General features: G+C 43.4%; 1 protein-coding gene across 1 annotated transcript in view; it reads right to left on the bottom strand.

Moving 5' to 3' along the window:
• MYOF (myoferlin) overlaps positions 1-21,626 on the bottom strand; it is a 150,332-nt gene that overhangs the window by 40,820 nt on the left and 87,886 nt on the right. Inside the window, exons 22-31 of the mRNA XM_036265292.1 lie at positions 20,209-20,315; positions 17,148-17,340; positions 15,847-16,002; positions 13,032-13,163; positions 10,001-10,164; positions 7,571-7,685; positions 4,964-5,069; positions 3,567-3,712; positions 1,058-1,231; positions 93-201 (exon numbers count right to left, since the gene is read on the bottom strand). Coding sequence (XP_036121185.1) covers positions 93-201; positions 1,058-1,231; positions 3,567-3,712; positions 4,964-5,069; positions 7,571-7,685; positions 10,001-10,164; positions 13,032-13,163; positions 15,847-16,002; positions 17,148-17,340; positions 20,209-20,315 — 1,402 coding nt within the window. The remainder of the gene's footprint in view (positions 1-92; positions 202-1,057; positions 1,232-3,566; positions 3,713-4,963; positions 5,070-7,570; positions 7,686-10,000; positions 10,165-13,031; positions 13,164-15,846; positions 16,003-17,147; positions 17,341-20,208; positions 20,316-21,626) is intronic.

Here is a 21,626-nt window from a genome sequence, read left to right as displayed (position 1 = left end):
GAGTACATTTTTATTATATTTGGTGCTTCGAAGCGTTTTCCTGAGATAAAAATCATACTATCAGAACGCACGCATACATGTTTAAGACTTACTGTCAAAATTGCAGGAGACGATGGGCGTGTTTGCCCCGAACACAGTGGTGGCGCTGTGCTTCTGCTTGTCGGTGCTTTTCTCCTCTCCGTCCTCAGTGGTGTCTGCGCCCTAAGGAGGCAGAAGACCGATCAGCAGTGCCGAAAACTGAAGAGCCAACGATCACAAACAAGTGGAATGGTGGCTGTCAAGGAGATTTTGCTCATCCAATCACTTCACTTTTAGAGATGAATACAGCCCAGGACAGTGACTGTCACTTGGCTGGAAAGTGCTGGAGCAGGAAGGTGAAGCCAGACCTTCCACCTCAAGTCCAGGCTCACCAATCCCTTCCACCGAAAGAGAAGAGAGCAGGAAATGCGTGCAGAATAAACGGGATTAAAGGATGGGAGGAGGAAGAGAAAGCGCAGCGCAAGAGCACAGCTGGGTCAGAACGTAAGCACGGGCTGTTCTTGGTCACCACGTTATCTTAGATCAACCCTCATCACTGTATCACTCGTTCCCCCCAGCTTTCTGCTGCTCCTCCTCGCTGCCTTCTGTACTGTGTTTCCATAGGACTTGTTCTCGAACCCTGTGACCGCTCTTCAGTGTTCCTCCCCCACAGCTGTATGCTTAACTTTCTTGGTTGGTTGACCAGTCGTAGTTTACAAGCTGCGATCCAAGACCCTGTGCTTTGGGTGTTACTAGATGTCACCTGCAACAAGGGCTTGGGAACAGATGTATTTGGAAAATGCCAATGAAACAGTGTGAAGCAGGTGTGTCTGCAGCAGGACGTCTCAGCATTTTCATATGTTATCGGTGTGTTCATTCTACAAAAATGACGGAGAACACAGGAGGCGGAGCTCCCTCCCAAACTGTACGCGGTCTTGCAGACCTGGAGGCACCTCTGTGAAGTCAGAGGTGCTGTCTCCAGCACTCATCGATTCTCCCCAGACCAGTGTTATTTGAGGTTTGACTGCTCACTACTCACAAGGGCACCTTCCAGCTTGAAGATGGCAGCGGCACCGTGTGTTTCCGAAGGAGCCATTTTTCTCCTCCAGCGTCTGCGGCGAAAGGTGTCTGAACTACGATGTTTCCAGTGAAACTTCCAGCCAATTAAAGAAGCATATTCCCAGCCCTCCTGGTCTTCCAACGCTTCCATGGCCTAAAACAGGAGTAAATGTTTTAATGAAGCTCATCATGATCATGATCATCATCCTTATATTGATCAAGCAGATTCTTTGGTCAATCAACAAATACGTTCTGGAAATCATCTCTGAGACAAGCACTGTGCTAGGAGCCAGGGACACAACAAACAACAAAAGAGCCCAGCTGTCTGCCCGTAGAGCAGATAGACTATGGGGACACAGATAATCAGACAACTACCGAGAACGGCTGTTCTCTCAGGAGCATCACCTTCTTCAGACTCTCGGGGTGGGGTGGGGTGGGGTGGGTACAGCATATTGACTCTCTCTCAAGTTGTTTTCTATGTCCTCACTTCATTAGCCCAAAAGAAAACACTGCTATTGTGATATAGTTTGGAAACCATTATTATCTCCATTTTATATATGGAGGAAAAAATGATACCGCCCTCCTCAGGGTTTCAATGCCTTGTCTAATGGGCAAAGCAGGAGGGGGAGCGGGGCGCGAAGGAGAGGGTCCATGGGGGAAAAAAGAGGGACATCTGTAATACTTTCCACAATAATACTAAGAAATAAAAGTAAATAAATGAATGCCTTGTCCAAGCTAATAGCTGCCATAACTAATTACATGACAGATCAGGGTGTGTTACTTCTATAATAATTAATAACTGAGTATAGTACTTTTTATCTTAAAAATATTTACATATAAATGGTCTCAGTTTTCAATGTCCTATTCAATGCACTAACAAATACGAGAGCCTACGGTGTGGCAGGGACTGTGCTGAGCTGAGGGAGCGGTGGCGAGAAGGCAGGAAGGGCCCTTGTCTTCACATAGCTGACACTGTCGTGGAGAAAATTTTATGTAAATATCTTAAAAGTATGACTAGATTTAATAAATGTAGAATAATACTGAATAATATTCATAACTGTGGAAATAAAAATTCCATGTGGGTTAATACCCTTGTAGGGACTATTTCTTCAACTACGAATAAACAGAAGACCAGGTCAAGCAGAGTTATAATTGCCCTCTGGTCGTGTTCACAGTGGCGTGGAAATAGTTCATGTAGCCCGAGGTGAGGCAGGTTAGGGAACACGATCAAAGTCTCAACAATGCTCTGGTAGAACGGGGTCCAGTTTCCATCTCCTGACTGGTGGCTCAATATTCTTTCCACGTCACTTGCTGCCCTCATGGGAAAGAAGAGGGTCAAGCCCTGGCCGGTTTGGCTCAGCGGTTAGAGCGTCGGCCTGCGGTCCAGAGAGACCCGGGTTCGGTTCCCGCTAAGGGCACGTACTTCGGTTGCAGTTTGTCCCCGGCCCTGGTTGGTCGTGCGGGTGGCAGCCACTTGATGTGTCCCTTCACATCGATGTTTCTCTCTCTCTCTCCCTTCCTCTCTCTCCCTCCCACTCTATCTGTACAAAAAAATGGAAAAATATCCTCGGGTGAGGATAAAAAAAAAAAAGAAGAGGGTCAAGTGCCCCTAGACGACTGTCACCTCATCAGGATAGGAATAATTAAATAACAAATACTCATTGATCAGCTCTTTCAATCTTCTCCATTATTTATTAGGAACAAGTTCCTGAGCTGACAAGAAGGATACAAAGGTGACTATGGATCCATCTTTGTACCCAAGAAGCATGTCATCTAATAAAATGCAGCTTCATTCATTATACCTACTGTGTGAGTTGGGAACTTTGTGGGACAGACAGAGTCCTTGTTAGGAATTAGCCTAGCTTGGGCTCAAACACCGGCTCTACCAGTTACTAGACAAGTGGCCTACAGCAAGTCTATTTAATGTCTGGGAAATGGGCATAAATGCTGACCTTATGGATTATAGACAATGCATATTCAGCATCTAGCATTATAAAAGACACACAAAGCACACCACTTATTACTGTGATCAGTATTATTGTTCCACTTAATTTATTATTATTCCATTTAGCCCTGTCTTTCCCTAATTTGAAGCATGACATTTTACCCATTTTGCAGATGAGAAACAAAATGAAGCCAGGATTTGAATCCTTATGCCTTCTGAGCTATTGCCACTATTCCATTAGACTACCAAATAATTTCTGTTTCTAGTACAACCTCTTGAGTGGTCCTCAATATTTAGCCTGCCTCAGAATCACCTTGTTGCAGGGCCCCACCCGCAGAGTTCCTAAATCAGTAAGGCATTTCTAACAAATTCACGGGTGATGCTGTTGTTGCTGATGGATCAGGGTGAGGGGCACACGCTGAGAACCCTGGAGCAAGGCATCAGGCCCTTGTTCCGCAAATGGCTTCCGTAGAAGCCGTTAAGTAGAATTCTGCATGGCCTGGAGGGCAGAGCCCAGCCCAGCTCCCCCCACTGCTTCTCTCACCTTTGCAGTACTTGATGCGGATTGTGTTAAATCTTTCTTGCGTTTTCGGACCAGCCTTCGCCGTCTGTGAGTATGATACATTTTCTCTGCTGCAACCCAGGATTTGGGCTTATTATCAGGTGGAATGGTGATTCCATACTCCCAGCCTGGAACAGAGTTTGTGAACAGTTATCCAAAGGAGATACACTTGCCAGATCACCAACTAAACTTCTAGGAAACATTCGGTTAATCTCTCTGCCCCCAAATATTCCCTACTATCGCGACTGAATGCCTCTGCTCCTTTCTCTTTGCTGCAATTCAGTCAAACTGAAGACAGCACTATTCCCCTGGCTCCCTCTTCAAAAAGTTTCTTCAATGGCCATGGGGTCCCCTCCACTTTCATAGCTCCGGCCATTCATTGTAATTGAAAATAAAGCACAGTACAAGAGGCAGAAGTAGATGGTGGTTAAAAGTGTGCAGCCTGTGTAGTCACGCGAGTTCAAATCCCAGCATCCTCACATGCTGGCTATGTACTAAAAAAAGTTTCTTGCAAGTTAGTAAGCCTGCCAGTCGCCCAATTTCTCCAGTATAATGGTAAATACACCTTGTCAAAAAAGAATTCATCAAAATAATGCATTCTAAGCACTAGGGCTGTGCTCAGCATGTCGCCTGTGCTCGATGTTCAATATTGTTACAAGGCCTGGTGCATGTGTCAGGATCGGCAAGGCACTGGAAATCTATTGGAAATCTTCTCTACCAATGCTGGGTCTTTCTGTGTACTACTCTGTCGTACAAGAAAACACAATCATATTTTCTCTTTTGATAATTCCAAATGATATAGTTCATTTAAACTTTAGATTACTGCTCATAGACAAGGATAAACACCATTAGCAGAGGCTATGAGAAATCTGCACTATTGCTGGATAGGACTTTTAAGGTACTTGATAGTCTCCAGGGAGGGTATGGGGTGTGTTAGAACAGAGGAAGTGTACACTCCAGTTTCCTTCCAAATTCTCATCACAGATCCCTGACTTCTCAAAAGCCCGCCACCCAGCCCCCTTACCTCACATGCTTTACTCTTGACAGCCCCCACCCCACACCTGTCCAAGCACTGGCTTGACCTTCAGATTTTGCATCTGAACAGTCACAAGTAAAACCACATGACTTGGTTGCCAGAGAAAAACCCACGGGGGTATGACACCTGCCTCCCGAGGAAACTTGACTCTGGCTAACCAGGGCCGTGCTGCGGGGCCTCGTCAGGTACTAGATCTAAACTGCTACCCATCTCCACTAGATGTATGGGGATGGTCCCTTCATAAGGTACAGAAATGTCTAACCACTATCTTGTACACCTGAAACTGCCAACTGTAATAAAAAAAATAAAGGAAATTAAAGCAAAAGATGAAATAAAATACTACCTTTCTCATCCACTGCACGGTTGATGTCGTACACCCAGGCATCATCTTCCCATTTCCAGCCCGGAGGGCAGGTGAGCTCACTGGGCGAAGCTGCTTTGTCCCCGTTCTTTAAAAAACCAGAAACAAAAAATGGCCCTGGCTGGTTTGGCTCAGCAGTTAGAGCATTGGCCTGCGGTCCAGAGAGACCCGGTTCGGTTCCCGATAAGAGTATGTACCTCAGTTGCAGTTTGTTCTCAGCCCTGGCTGGGTCATGCGGGTGGCAGCCACTCAATGTGTCCCTTTCACGTGGATGTTTCTCTCTTTCTCTCTCTTCCTCTCTCCCTCCTGCTCTATCTGAACAAAAAATGAAAAAATGTCCTTGAGTGAGGATAAAAAAAAAATGAAGAGTTACAACTAAGCCTTAATGTCAACTAAGATGCAAAGATAAGGTACAATTTCTCATACTTAACTATGGTATTCACATGGTAACTGAAACTCCATCTTGGACATCAATCTTACTCAGAGAAATCTCTCATCTGTATTTAGGTACAGTTGCTATACAAAAATTAGTTTTAAAAAATACCTTCTGTTTCCACCATTAGAGAATATGGTAGGTTGAACCATGGGACAGTATTTTTGCAGGCCAAAATGGTGAAATATCAGCAGTTTCATATAGTTTAATTTAATATTATGGAATCGGGCAACTCTTTTTACAAGGGGTTATATTGGAAAAAAACCCATCAGAAATGGATAAAGCTTGAAAAACACATGGCTCCAAGCATGGAGTAACAGTGCTGGAGGTTGTAGATACTAATCATGTACGATTGAAAAAAGTTTATGTTAAAATATTGCCTTCAGTTCTGCATTAAACTGATGGAGTGTTACAAAAAACAGTAAAGGAAATAAAGGTGGTTCATAAACATATGGAAAAATACTCAGTTTTACTTTATTTCATTTTTCAAAAATCTTTTCTTTATTAATTTTGAAAGAGAGAGAGGAAGGGAGACAGGGAGAGAGAGATAGAAACATTGATGAGAGAGAACATTGATTGGCCACCTCCCACCTGCCCCCCACTGGAGATCAGGCCCATAACCTGGGCATGTGCCCTGACCGGGAATCGAACCAGCAACCTCTTGGTGCATGGGTCACTCAACCACTGAGCCACACTGGCTAGGTCTCAGCTTTACTTTAAATTAAAAGTGTGAAAATGAAAATAGCAATAGGATATCATTGTTTTAAGTACTGACGAAGGTGTTAAAGTGGGACAGTAAGTGTTTAGAAAACATCCCTCTAATATCCTGCTGCTGGAAATAAAAATTTATACAACCTCTTTGAGAGCAGTTTGGCCATATTTATCAAAACTTTCTGTGCATCGAAACCTTGACCAGGCCAATCCAGGGATCTCTCCTCCAGATCAACTTGCACATGTGAATATAAATGTCTGTCACATCACTTATAAAAAACCAAGACTGGAAAAAACTAAGTGTCCACAAAAGAGGATCAGTTCAATGAAAGTGGGTGCATATAATAAACACTGCAGGCATTTTTTCAAAAGCTCATTAGAGCAATGTGATCCTGGTAGGATTGCACAGATCTAATACAACCCATTTCTTTGACTTGCAGTGAAACACTTATTAAGGATTCCAAAATTAAGACTCCAAAATCTAATAAAAGCAAATCTAGATTTTAAAGAGTAAATATCTTTCTCCTTGGGGTCCATAAATATTTCAGGGCTACTTTTACAGCTATCTTTTCTCTAATAAAGGCGTTAATATGTATATATATATTAAAGGTCACTGAAGAAAAGCTTCATAATAACCGCATTGGGTCTAACAAAGAAAAAATGTACCAAAGATCTATATGTACTGATGTCAAAAGATGTCCAAGATACATTGTTATGTGAAAATTCGAAGTTGTAGAACTGTGCATCCAATTCTATGTATTGGATGTATACAGTTATATACTGTATATAAACAGGAAACATCTATCAATATTTATCCCTGGGGGGTAGAATACAGATCATGAAGAAGAATTACTTTTTATTTCCTTTTATGCTGTTCGAATATTTTAAAGACATGAGCCTTCAATTTGTAATGACTTTTAACATTAGTTAAATAATAAATATTTACAATAAAAAAAATGGCACAACCCAACCTTTCCCGTGTACCAACATCCAGCTAAACAGGCCCAATGTCTTTTCTACAGAAAACAATTATAGGTGCATTGTGTGGCTTGTTATGAATGCAAGGCTGTTCAGAAAATGACCGGGGCAGGGGAGGGGAAGCCATGCCTGTGGTTGGTGGATCCACAGACCATGGATCCAAAGAGCTGACTAGTGTATGTCCAGCGGTGTGGCTCAGTGGTTGAGTGTTGACTCATGCACCAAGAGGTCGCCAGTTTGACTCCCAGTCAGGGCACATGCCCAGGTTGTGGGCCTGATCCCCAGTAGGGGGGCATGCAGGAGGCAGCCAATCGATGTTCTCTCTCATCGACGTTTCTCTCTCTCTTTCTCTCTCTCTCTCTCTCTCTCTCTCTCCCCCTTCCTCTCTCTCTAAATCAATAAAGGAAAAAAAAATTTTAAAGAAAGAGCTGACTAATGTAAGGCTGTCTCGGGAGCCGGCCACTCACTGCATCGGTGTAGGTGTCTTCCGCTGGCTTCCACTCGCCCCCAGGGTAGCGACTCTCATTCTGATACACTTCATCCGTGAACTCCGTGTGACCCGCATCTGCCTCCATCAGCAAGCTGCAGGCAAGGCTCGCGTTACCAAGGGAGAAATGGTAGCCGACGACCCCAGCATTTCCCATGCTCCAGAACCATCAGCAGCCGGGTGCCACCAGTTCCCTCCGCGCTCTAGCCCTGTGGGTTCTCCACTCCAAATCCCTCTTTCTACTAATAGTTTTCGACATTCCTCTGGTGAAGGGGCTATGAGATCTGCTGGAACTATGAGATTTAAATGACAGAAAACTCCTCAGACCAGCAGGGCTGCTACTTCTCAGTAATCAGGGTGGGGACTGGGAAAAGGGGTTGTGGGCAGCTTCTTGTAGGGACCTCATATTCCATATATCTGTTTCAGATTAGAGCCATTCAACTCTTTCTCAGCAAAACCCTTGGCTAGCAGTTCAAAAGGATAGACAGTCTTCCTTTCTCATTTACCCTATTTGAAAAAATAGAGTGGAGACAGTCTCCTGGGGCCAAGTGGGGAAAGTTTTACCCATGCTTGCTCAGTCTATATAACACAACTGAAGGGAGGAGTGTAGATGTTCTGGGTAGTTCCTAGGTAGACAGCCAAACCAGGTCATTTAAGACTCCAAACTCCATTTGGGCATTTGAGAAATCTATACCAACTCTCTGCCATGCCAATTTTCCTCTTGGATATGAAACTATTTTGACAACCCACAGAGAAAAGTACAAAGGTCCCAACTTTGACTTAAATCTTCTGCCAGGTGTCCACTCAAGCGAGGTTTCTTTTTCCTTTACCATCTCTACAGCTTTTCCCTGCCATATTCTCCCCTAGAATCAAGCCCTGGAAAGAAATCAGAAAACGAATAATCCCAACCATTTGTATAAGTTTGGCCCATCCATCACATCTGTGGGCCCCAGAGAAGGAGCACGGAAGACCTGGCTGCTGCCTGTGAGGTCCCAGCAGCTCCGACATGCTTTACCTTCTGCTTTTCCAATCACAATGCCCCCTGCCTTTCCCTGTCCTCAGCAACTTTCCTCCCTTCTGTCCAATTCAAATCTCATTCCCCTTCTCCCTACTAGTGACCCCAACTCCATCCAAAGTAAGCTGCCACGGGTTAAAAGTGCAAACACTGGGTCTTAAAGGACCACACCCAGCACACTCATTCCCCTAATTCGCTAATGTCTGTGTGATTACAGGAAATAAATGTGGACAGAGATCACAAACTACTTTGAGGTCTTAAAACCCAAGTTCACAAGCTTGTTTCCTCTAAACTCAAATATGCTCTCATGAAGTGAAGAGAAGAGGGACCTCCGGTCCTGATGCTGCTGGCAACACGCAGAAACCAGGCTTGGTTTCCCCCAGACTCCAGGGAAAACACGCTTGCCGCTCTCTCCTGTTTCTTCTTTTTCATCTTTTTAATAACAGCTTTGGAGATATAATTTACATACCATACAATTCACCCATTTAAAGTGTTCCCTCTACTATTTCTTACAAATATTCCAGCATAATAGTTGAGTACCGGTTTTAGTGCCCAGACTAAACTTGCAACACGTACAACCTGTGTGCCTTTAAATAACTTAATCTCTCTAGGTTTCAGTTTCTTCAACTGTAAAGTGGAGATAATACTATTATTTGTTGGGTGTCTCCTGCATTTCTGCACACAGGCCCCATAACTTTTGTTACAGACTTATCTTTTCAAGGATGTTTACATGGGAAACAACTTTGGAAGACAGAGAGGGTGTTTCTTTCTGGAGCAGAGAGCCAGCATGTTTACTACCCATTATAAAATATTTGGGTTCCCTAAACTCAGGATTCCTTTCCTGTTAGATAAACCACTGAATGTGCAAGTGTCATCTGATTGTCCTCTTATTGCCCTGTGGGAATTGGGGCTCAAAGAAATAGAATAAATATTAATACTCTGGTGTTACTATTGCTGTGGACAATAAAGTCCTTTGTCTCTGAACCGGCAGTTTTGTGTCTCCTACCAGCATCCGTGAAATGGTGGCAGGTGACCTTATTAAGCTTACAAGAAGATAAATATCTCAGATCCTTGATAATTTTTGATACTACCTATCTTGGAGGACTGTAGTCCAGATTCAATAAGATGACATCAGTGCTTAGCACACAGGTCGACACATTCACATAAACAAGTTCTCAATAAATGCGCCAGGGTTATTTTATATTTTTTTGTCTTATAATGAGACACTGATGATATATTTCAAGTTTCTGTGAATTTCTATAGACTTACTCCTGCTCATTGAGTGTTATATAATATTATAAAAAATGATGATGGAGAAGATTCATGTACCAATTTCTAGGGAAAAGCTTCATTGCCATCATTTTTTTTTTTTTTCTCAGAAAATGGAAAACTTACCTTCTTTCAGGATCAACAGTCCAGTTTCCTTCCCATTCCCAGCCCTTTGGAGGCAGGAAGAATTCTCTCTTGAGTTTTATTTTTCCTGTGACATCAGAAAATTTATGGCGGCCCACTAATCCAGAAGTGCCCCATTTTCCAAACATAAGAGCTTGATTTTCATACTATTAAAAAACAATGGAGAAACACCATCAGAGAGCAGGAAATAGAACCAGCCCATAAACTTGTAAGTCCATCTAGGACTTAGGCTAAACAGTAATAGAAAGTGAAAAAGCTTTACACTCAGAAGGTATGGACCAAACTTTGGCTGTTATCGATTATGCAATTTAGGGTAAATCCTTCATCTTTCTAAGACTTAGTGTTCCCATCTATAAACTGGGGGGTAATATAATACTATATTTCTTATAAAAGTTCAAATGTGCAAATAATTGCGAAAATGCTTTGTGAACTGTGGTATATCATGCTATCTCTATCATTATTTTGAAGAGTTCCATACTGCTCTCTGAACCTAATTTTTTAGATGCCTATAAAAAGTCCTCAGTTTGTAAATGTGCAGGCTCCTGATTTTATTTGCAAGCCTACTGCCTAGACGCTGGGGCACATTTCCCCACAGAAACAATGTTATAACTGAGGCTACATGTCCCAGGCAGTCTACAAAGAACTAGTCTGAAATAGGAAGGTTGTTCAGCACCCAGCCTTTACGGAGCCTAAAAGTCCTGCACCTTCATCCCCAGTGGGCAGATCAAGACTTCTTTGGAAGAAGGTTTAGTGGCAATGGCAGACTCTGGTCTACAGGGCACTTCTTTCTAAGTTAGAATTTTTAAATCTACAATGAAATGCCTTTTACTAATGTCAACTATCAAGAAGGTTGACATTTGCCAGGGTGAGTGTCCCTGTTTGGGTCCAAGCTAAAATTTCGATTTTTCTGATGATTTGCATAAGTGATGGGGGGAGGACTTGGCTGAAGGTGAAGGGAAGACGTTTGAGTAGGGGCCTGATGGGGAAATTGGGCTCAAGGACACATCAGAGCCTGTCTCAGCTATTGGCTCTGAGCCCTGAGAAGGGATGAGCTCAGGGGGGAGCTAGAGGAGCTGTTGTCACAGGGGCTGTTAGACGTGGGGGCGTGTGCACAGCCCCTTTGGTTTCCAAGTGACAAGGGCATAGAAAGAAGGAGCGGGCATTCCCACTGCTTCTGCTTGCAGGCCGTGTGGCTCTCATAAAATCCAGGTAAGGAGCTTGGCACAGACCAGAGGGCATCGGCAGCAGTGGCGGTGGGGGTGGGGTCTCACGTGGCTCTGAGGCTGTGGCCTCTAACCTGCAGTTTTGGGGAAGGATTGTTAGCACACATGAAGCACCTCAGAGACGTCCAGACATCTGGGGTAGGCATGGGTTTTGTAGAGAACCGAGGTCTGGTATTAGCATGGGAAGGAAAGAACCAGCGACATTTCTGTTATTGCTATTGGTGTGCCCCTCCTACAACTCACAGGCTGTTAGAATCTGCAGCAACTAGAGCCACACAGAACAACTGAAATGGGTGGATCATCTCTTTACATGGAGCTGAAACTCCAGGTTGCTCTATGCCAGGGAAGGATCCGGAAATGGGAAAGGGTGAAAGGGAGCTGTGGACTGGTCTGGTTGCTCCTTGCTCAGTGCTAGCTTCTCCAGGCTCAGCTCCAGCCACAGAGTTGGAAGGTAGATGGAAGCCAAGAAATGCTACAGGACTGCAGGAGCAAGCCTCTCCCGTGTGTGCCCTGACACCCTCGCCTTCACACTCACCATCTGACTGGACATCAACATTTGCCACTCAGGGCCTCCTCCGCAACCCCCAGCAAACCTCTATTTATATCCAATGGCACTTCTAAGCCTGCGCTGTAGGACTGTGTGTGTTTCCCATGTTCCATGGTTTCTCAAAGGGTCCACTGATGTTCCATATCCACCCACACTGGAATCACCTCTGGGGCTAATCCCTCACTCAGCCACAGGGTGAGAATCCCTGGAGCGGCTCTGGCAGTCAGCATGTTTAACAAGACACCCAATTTTACAATCACTGCAATAGATTATGTGATCCTTAAGGACAGGACTTGGCTTCTTCATCACCTTTAGCACCTGCCTCTGTGCCTGGAATAAGCTACCACTCCCCAAAAGCTTGGATGGATGGATGGATGGATGGATGGATGGATGGATGGATGGATGGATGGATTCTGTTATCATGTATTTATTTATTCATTCATTCAATAAATATTTATGTGCCTGGTACCGCTGAAATAAAAAGTAAAAATAGAAGATGGCCATGGGTTTCTTGCACAGCAAGCAGACCAGAACCACAGCCCTGAACCAGTTGTCAGGCACAGTGTGGGCAGCAGGTGCACACATATAAACTAGCTGGGAAGAAGACAGTCTCCCCATTTATCTGAGCATGAAAGCCCATCTGCAGAAGAATGGAGCTCATCTGAAAATGATCAGAAGAGACCCACTGAATACATCTAATAAATTTACATCAGTAAGTACTTTGAGTTAAAAACAGTATGTAAAAAACAAATCCAAATAACTACTTTTAGCTGTAAGTTTGTGGAAATTGTTTTCATTGGTTTACCTGTAATGAGATTTTTATTAACTAAGTAGATTTTTAACTCAGTGAAAGTTTTACAAATTATCTCTATCGTCCGCTGAAGTATCCAGGCAGCATTTTCTTTGCCCTCCTGGGCCCCCCACCTGCGGCTCCCCACAGTGAGAAAATGAGCCTCCTGAGGCTTAGAGACTCCTGGCCCCATGAAGGCTTCTCAAGGTCGGCAGCTCCCCACGGCCCTCACTCCTGGGTCGTCTGTGTGTGAGACACTCTGTTGGGTCCCAATGTTGACAATAAAACCTTAAGTCAATCTTTCCCTGTCCCCTCAGGTTCAGGTCCCTCAGGCTGGGATTTGGGGCAGTAGTGATGAGGTTGGTGGTTGCAGATATGTGAATGTCTTCCCTGACGATGAAAAGTAAATGTAACCCCCCAAAGAGGAAAAGACAGTGATGACATTAAATGTACCATTTCAGCAAAAACGGTGAATGTTCCTTCTGCGAAGCTATTGAACTTCTTCTCCACAGCACTTAAGCCCAGCCAGATGTTCACTCGCAACTCCACAGGCACCTTCGGTCCGTTGTTTCTTTCCTGCGGGTACTGCGAGATGCACAGAAACGTGATATATTGTGGTGGGCACAGCACACCACTGAGTTCAAGCCAAAAGCAGCCCAAACATCTAACTGGTGCTCTCACTGGTCTAATTTTATGTTTGTGCAGTTAAAATATTTCCCAATGACCCTACAGCAGAAATTAAAATAATAGGTAAAGCAGTGAGTGGTTCTCTAAGTGTGAGCCATAGACCCCTGTGCGCCCGAGGCCTTCTCAGGCAGTTTGCGGGTCACAGCTATTTTCCCAATAATGCTAAGATGTTATTTGTCTTTTTCATTGTCTTGACATTTGCACGGATGGTGCAAAAGCCACAGTGGATGAAACCCCAGGTACTTAGCAGGAACCGAGGCAGCGATGCCAAACTGTCCCGGTCATCATTGTTTTCTTCATTACTTTCCATGAAGAAAATAAAATTCTAGTATTACTTAAAAATTCCCTTGATACAGTAGTAAAAATAGTAATCTTATTACATCATGATCCTTGAGTACGTCCTTTTAATATTTGTGTGATGAAATGGGAAATACACACAAAGTACTTCTGCTGCATATTAATAAACGTATGTCTCGAAAAAAAGCTTGTGCAGTTGTGAGGTGAACTAGCCTCTTTTAAAAAAGTGAAATACCTTTTTTTACTTGAAACCGTGATTGACAAATAAACAAGGGTATGGAGCAGATGTTTTTTTAACATAAACAAAGCGAGCCTGTCATTTCAAGGATGATAACTTACTGTATTTTGTTGCTAATGATAACTTCCAGGCTTTCAAGTAAAAATATGGATTTTGGAAAACTTGTATGTGTCATAGTGAGCTTGATAGCCTTCCAATACATAAAAACTTTTCTGATAAGTGATATCGATGAATGTGATTTTTAAAATATCGTATGATGAAATGTGCTAACATTAGGAAGATGTGCATAACTCAGTGAATCAGTATTTTCTGAATGGTCAGTGTTTAATGTTACGAAATCATGCGTGGATAAAAGAGTCATTCAAAGCATACGATAGACCAGTGGATCTCAATGTAGCAGAGACTATATATAAAGTTCACTGATACAGTTTCAGGTTCCACGTTGCAATTAACCTTTCAAAAGCTACCACTTAAGTTTGGTGTTGTGTCAGAGATGAGTATCACAATGATCTGAAAAGGATCCCTCTCTTTTCAAATTACATACAATGTGAGGTCAGATTCTCTTTATATGCTTCAACCAAACAAATTTGATCAGCATAAATGTAGAAGCAGATATGAGAATCCAGCTACATTTTTTGAAGCCAGACATTAAAGAGGTTTGCAAAAATGTAAAACAACATCACTTTGCTCTCTGATTTTTAAAGAAAGTATAGTTATATTGTATAAAAACATGTAACTTATGTTAACATGTAATGGGTTTGCTATTGTTATTTTTAAATAAATTAATAAATATCTTTAAATACCTCTGTTTGAATTTCTATTACTGTAACTATTAATAGATCTAACGCACATAAATAAAAGCTCTCTGGGGTCTTCAACAATTTTTGTCAAATTATTCTTTTTGTGGAAAGGGGTCCCAAGACCAAAAAGAACCCCACTGAATTAAATAATTTCCTAAAATGGATAATGAGTATTAACAAAATCAATAAATATATAAAACATTCTCTTAAAAGCATTTTGCTGTTTATCCACTGAGTTCTAAAATCTAACACAGAGAAAACCACTTTGCCTCCTCTCCCACCCTCTGTGAAATTTTATTTATTAATCACTTTGCTTCCACCCACTGCTGAGATAAATTATAATTGTGGTTCTATCTTAAGTAAAATGTATCCCACCGAGAGGTACTTGAAAGAAGATAATCACTCTGGTTCTATTTTCACCCTCCTGATTAAAGAGCAATGAATACATTTATTAAAAGTTGGCAGATACCTCCTTGTTTTAAAAGAACATTCTCCCCTGACTGTTCTTGCCTCTTCTTGCTCTTCATTCCTCTCCCCCAAAGCCAAAGAGCTCACTGGGGTTGGTCCATGGAGAGGGATGTCAGACATGCACCTGGGAGCTACTCCGACCTGTTTCCAGCCCAGGGCCTCCCGGGTTCCCCACATGCACACACAGAGCAGTTCTGCATCCAGGGCCTGGCGTGGACTTACACGGGCTGGGAAGCTCCTGAGTCAAGTGCAGAATACTGGGTGCGTGTGTGACGCACATCCTCTAGCGGAGAGGCCAGCAGCTTTTACCAGGTACTTCAAGGAGGCCATAACCAAAAATATCCGCAACCCCTCCTTAAAGTAATACTTCCCCCCAATTTTTGATTTGGGGACCCATTTGGTTAGGGAACAGATCCATGGACTATCTATATGACCCCCCCCCCCAATCCTTCCAAACACTCCCTAGAAGGGAGGGGAAGAAAGGCAGCACTTTCCATGAGACTTTAGAAATCAGTGGAGTTTATGTCAGAAAGCAAAGCATTCCCAACGCCATGTTACTATCAGTGCCACAAAGACCCCTGCAAGAGCTCCTGATGGAACGCCAGCAAACCTCAGACCGCTCTCTGGGAACTGCCATCCCAGAGGAGAGGCCAGAGTGGGCTGGACGTGACCACGAGTGCCCTGGCCATTCAATGACTGGCAAGTGATACAGCAGCCCCTTCTCAGGAATTTGGACTTGGATTTCAGTATGTCACGTTACACGGTGCTGAAGTCCTACCTTCAGAAAGATGGTCTGAATTTTCCCACAGTGCTTCCCTGATGCATTCTCCCCGCTGGTGGAGTATAAAACCCGATGTGCAGGAATGCGCGCGTAGGCCAGCCTTTTCTCGCCCCGGATCATCCAGATGATGATGTCAGGCATACTGTTCTGCGGCTGGTCACGAGAGAGGGTGGAGAAGGGAGCAAAGCTAGAGTTAGTCTAAATGCACAGGGACCTGTAGGTTGGACCTTCAAGGCTCCACTTGGCAAAGAAGCACTGTAGTAGGGCTGTCTGTCCCCCATTCCTGAGCTCACACCCTCTAGACCACACTGTGACCCGCAGGGCTGGGGGCAGGGGGCTGGGGGCAGGCTGTGGCTGGCCAAAGGGCACAGAGGGAAGCTGCCTAAAGCCCTGCTGCTCCCTGGGCCCCGACAGGTATTTTAGGAACTACCCCTTCTTATCTTGCCCATCATTTGAGGAAAGTCATCAACAGCAGTCAAAGGGTGACAGGTTTCATATATTTTCTGATATTTGCCAGATTTGAAATATTTGTTTAGTTTTTAAACACCACTCTTTTTCTGATTATAAAGGTGATACAAGTTCACTATAAAAAATCCGAAAGCACCAAAACATAGAAAGTAGAAAATAAAAATGATCTGTAATGATGTGTTTTCAAATGTATTTCTATTTACAAATATATTAGTCCTCCACCTCACCTCTGAAGGTCAGCGGGAGGGTCCTCTGCTCCCTTGTCCCTCCAGTCCCCAGAGGTTAAGGGCAGTCAACATGCATCCAGCACTCACCACGCCCGCTGCGCTGCGCTAAGCCCTTTACAGGCATCATCCTCTTTCATCTTTACAAAACGGTGCTGTGAAATGCGTACCAAATGCATCCGCATTTTATACATGGGGAAACTGAGGCTTAGAGAGTTTGAATACTTTGCCCAAGGTTACATATGGTAGATCCAGATTCAGAGCCAAGTCTTCCCAGTTCCGACCAAAGGTGACATTTAATCCACTACTTTATCACTCTACTTGAAATATTCTCTGACTGTACCATGATTATGATAATGATTTGTCTACTCTGAAGACCTTTCCAGGGTCACCAACTCAAAATTCTTCTTCTGCCCTGACTTCAATGATGTTCACTCCCATTACCCATTAGCATCCCAGCACAGTAACTCCTTGATTTCATCATCCATCAGACCTGGTAAATATCCAAGGTAATGTGCTAGATTCTCCCACCATCTCTATCCTTGCACCATTCCACAGAATCCTTCTTCCATATCAAATGACATTCGTGTATTTCAGAAGTCCTACCTCTTCAGTCAGTTGCATTAATTTATCAAGCCAGTCCTCGATTTCCCCCAGCGTGGACTTCACCTCTGTGTCCTCAGACCTCATCCTCACAGCTGCCTCATGAATCTGAGACAGCGATCTGGACCGCAGCTTCTGGATCTGAGTATCTAGAATTGTGACATTAGGTTTTCCTTCCGGGAGAGGCAGCGTTTGTCTGAAACAAACAAACAAACAAACAAACAAAACAACAGAGTTTGCAGAATAGCCTTTTAGGCTTCAGAACTGTCAGTCATTTGCATTTGGTTTCCATCTTTCAAATCACACCGCTGTCCTAGCTGCAGGAGCAGGTTTAAACTGAAGTGGATTGTGCCTGGCACTGGCAGATCAGATGGGCCAGTTAAGACTCTCCTCACTCTCACGAGGAATGCAGGGGATTAAAATTCCAAAGCATTTCCTTGGGTTTGACCCAAGGCCATGGACTCACTGGAAAGAAGATGGAAGCAGCAGCTGCATTTGGGGGAAATGCCCCTCCCTTCCTTTGCTTCCTACAATCACGGAATAGACCCACAACATGAAGGAGAGAGAGATTAAAGACCATTTACTTGGAGGGTTCTTAGACCACACACCCCTAAGTCATTTGTGAGTGAGCCTCAGGAGGAGGTCTGTGAATCCCTGGAACTTATGAAGAAAAGTGTACTTTTGTGTTGACAGGCATGTGATATAATGATGAAAAACACAGGCTTTGGAGCTGACTATCTGGGTACGGATCCTGACTCCACCACTTACTAGTTCTGTGGCCTCTTATTTTCCTGTCTTCAAAGGTGGGGAAATAATATCTACCTTCTAGGGTTGTTGGGAGAAGTAAATGAATTAATATATGAAGAGGACTGAGAGCAAAGTCTATTGCATAATAAAGTTTAAATAATGTTGCCATCATCATCCCATTTCTGTGTTCATCCTTGTTATCATCTCATTAGATATTTAAAGGGGCCCATGAGCTCCCAAAAGGTTAAGAACCACTTGTGTAGGCCAGGCTCCCCTTCAGAATGAGAAGTCCAGAACAGCCGACTGGGGGCCACAACGGCCTCCTTCTGCCAGGGATTCCCTCTCTTGGCAGCTGGCGGGGACACAGGGTGAGGCTGTCACCAACTCCAGGAAATTCTACTCACATTGTCTCTACCTGACATTTCCATTGGTTTGAATTTCACCCAGCTTTGTTTTTTTTAAATCTCCACCTGAGGGTATTTTTCTACCTTCAGATAGAGTGGGAGGGAAGGAGAGAGAGGGAAAGAGAAAGAAACATCTACGTGAGAGGGACACATGGACTGGTTGCCTCCCGCACGACCTTCACCAGGACCAGGGAAAAACCACAACCGAAGTACATGCCCCTGACCAGAATCGAATCCGAGTCATTGGTCTGAGGGCTGACACTCTAACCGCTGAGCCAAACCGGCCAGGGCTCACCCAGCTTCTCAAATGAAGGAAATCCTAGCATGACTTCCCTCAAAGACAATTTCTTGTTACATGAAGTTTAAAAGATTCTAATTTAATTCTTCAGGTTCACATGAATTTGATTCTTCAAAAACAGATTCTTCAAGAACAGTGAAAATAGATATTTCTGTGTTTTGCTCAGCAAAACTCACATCTTCTACATGAAAGGTATTGCCAAGTGTTTCTATTTGGTCACAGTAGTGATCATGGTGATGAACTGGAATGGTTAAGCCCTGGAAAGATTCTTTGGGTCGTCAATATGTATGGAAGCTGCCAGCTCCAAAGCCACCCATGAGACTCAGTGAATAGATGCTGACAGTGTGAGAGACTCAGCAGGAAGGAGTCGCACTGATAAACCCAACTCTGGGCATTAGATGCATCATTTTCCCTTCTTGGGCCTCTGTTTTCTCATTTATAAAATAAGGAGACAGGAAGAGATGACCTCGTAGGACCCAGACTGCAATTCTCTGAATATAAACAAGTACCCAGCCGTTCTCTGGGCATAGCGGCATGCCAATTACCTAGCTATACCACTAGACGGCGCAAGAAGACAGGGAGACTTAGGGCATTAGCCCGACTCTGGTTTAGTGTCCTAAGTCTCCCTCATTAGCCAATATTTAAAACAAATTTAGAATGAATCACTTCCTCCTTTAATTTCCAAGTACCCAGAGATCTGGGCTGTTTCCCCAAGTCATGGTTATGAAAGGTTCTCTGGCTCAAGTCAAATCTACTGCTTTTATCTGAAGATGGTTTGGCCCGAGGGTTCATTAGTAAGGAGTAAAAAAGCTGTTTCTAGTTGTGTGAAGTATGTCGTTGGTATTTCATTGCATTGCATTGGTATTTTGATGGGGATTGCATTGAAACAAGCCAAGTAGAGAAAGACAAGTATCATATAATCTCACTTATTTGTGGAATATAATGAATATAACAGTCTGAAGAACAGGGTAGTCCCAAAGACGTGGAAGTGGGGTACAGACTGACAATCCCCAGAAGAGGGGGTGGGGGGGAGATAAACCACAGAACTTAAATGCATGTACGCATAACAAATGAACATGGACAACAAAGCTGGGGACAGGGCAGGGAGGGAGGAGGAGGAAGGTATCAATGAGGGGAAAAGGAGAAACATCTGTAATAAAAATAAATAAATAAAAATAATGTTTTTAAAAAAAGCTGTTTCTAAAACCTGTTGGAATTACAAACAATGTTCTGACGGCAAAACTGATGCTCTACCCCCAGATCCCATTCTGCCGGGAGCCAGGAGTCATCATTTGTTCTGGAGGTGGGTGGGAGGCAGAGGCGCAGCCCTGGCGGGCTCCCCTCCGCGCTCCTCGCCTGAGGCTGTGCTGGGACTCTGCCTGGAGCTGGGCCTCGGCCTCCCTAGGCTGCCTCAGAATGGGCATCAGATCAGAAGTGGAGCTTTTCCTGGTGGTGACTCACAGACTCCATCCAGTGACGGCCTTTTGAGAAGCTTGACTAATTCAAATTTATTTTTCAGGTGAACACTAGAGATAACTCTAGAAGCTCTTCTAGTCTTCTAGTTTAAGGGAGAGAAGCATAGCTGGGAATTCTGAGATACACAGAATCAGTATACCTTGTGTCTTCTATAACTTCATCGATCAGCGTCAACCATATTTCAGCCAGCTGGTTTGCAGGAATTTTACCTTGGATCCCTGATTTCAGAGCCTCTATGTTTGATTGCTGAAGAATTTGGAAAGAGAGGAAATAATTAGTAATTATGCGTTATGCCATTATACCCAGTAAGGTTTAATTTTAATTTTCAAGAAAACACACACACACACACACACACACACACACACACAAAGATCTATCAGAAAAACCAGGCACTTTTTTTCACTTTTTCACTTTTAATAATGTTCATCAGAGCTTAGCACTATTTATTTTTTTTCAAAATGCAACCAATACTGATATGCTTAAGTAACAAGATGACCTTTTCATGTCGCTTTGACCTTTGAAACTGTGGATGAAAAGGGGCCACACACCGGACCTGACAAGCTCAGGGGAGGCCTGCATGGAGGCCTTACAAACTCAGACACTTAAAGTGACCACAAAGGATGTCTGGAATGAAAACTTCCTAACTAAAAGCGAGTCATGGCAGGTAGTCATGTCCTCAGCTGGTAAAGTCAGTCTTTACCTTAACTGAGCCTGTGGATTTTCTCTTTGCATCTAGGATAACAGGCATTTGGAATGTCAGAGTAATTCCTTTTTTCCAGACCCCTCAGGGTACAATCTCCCACCAGAACATGAGACCACAGAACCCCTCATTATTATCTTCTTCCCCTCATACCACCTCTATGTGCTGTAACTGTTCATTGTTAACTACCCTGTACCCACCAATGTAAAAGAAGCGCATGTCTTTCCATTTTATTTTTTACCCAATCCCAGAGATGTCCTCACGTTGCCTTCTCCCGCCCCCTTAATCTACCACCAATGAATTTCATGTAACCCTATTTATTCTAATGTATAAAATAAACACAAGGTGCAGAACTGCCATTCTCCAGAGCAATTTCTTATTCGTTGAGATTCTGCTTCCCAGCAACTGTCATCATCAGTTTGGTTCAAATAAACTCATAAAAATTCTTACAGGTTTGGACATTTCTTACATCAACAAAACCATGCAAATATTTTATGTATTCAAAAAGAAGTAAAAGAAAACAACGATGGGGGAAAGGAACCCTAAAATGGAATATAAAACAGAAACAAGTAAACCTAACTATATTTCAGATATATAACTACACTGAACTAAGCAAAGTAACTTTTCAACGCAATATTCTGACTATATACCCTCAGTTTAAAGGAAAGAAAAAAACATAAATATCTCAAACTCTAATTAGGTGGGGTTTTTTTTCTTGGGATTTTAGGATTGAACACATGGTAAGTAAACTGAAGATAATAAAGGCAGGTTTCTCGGTGTTGGAAAAGGGAGCTGTAAATACAGTCATAGGGAAGACTAGAATAAACCGTGTGGCATTAGCATGGAACTGGAGTTAT

The sequence above is a fragment of the Molossus molossus genome, unplaced genomic scaffold (assembly GCF_014108415.1).
Source record: "Molossus molossus isolate mMolMol1 unplaced genomic scaffold, mMolMol1.p scaffold_m16_p_17, whole genome shotgun sequence".
NCBI classification, from domain to species: Eukaryota; Metazoa; Chordata; class Mammalia; order Chiroptera; family Molossidae; genus Molossus; species Molossus molossus.
Note: the sequence above shows the minus strand (reverse complement) of the source record. Positions and strands in the feature narration are given on the sequence as shown.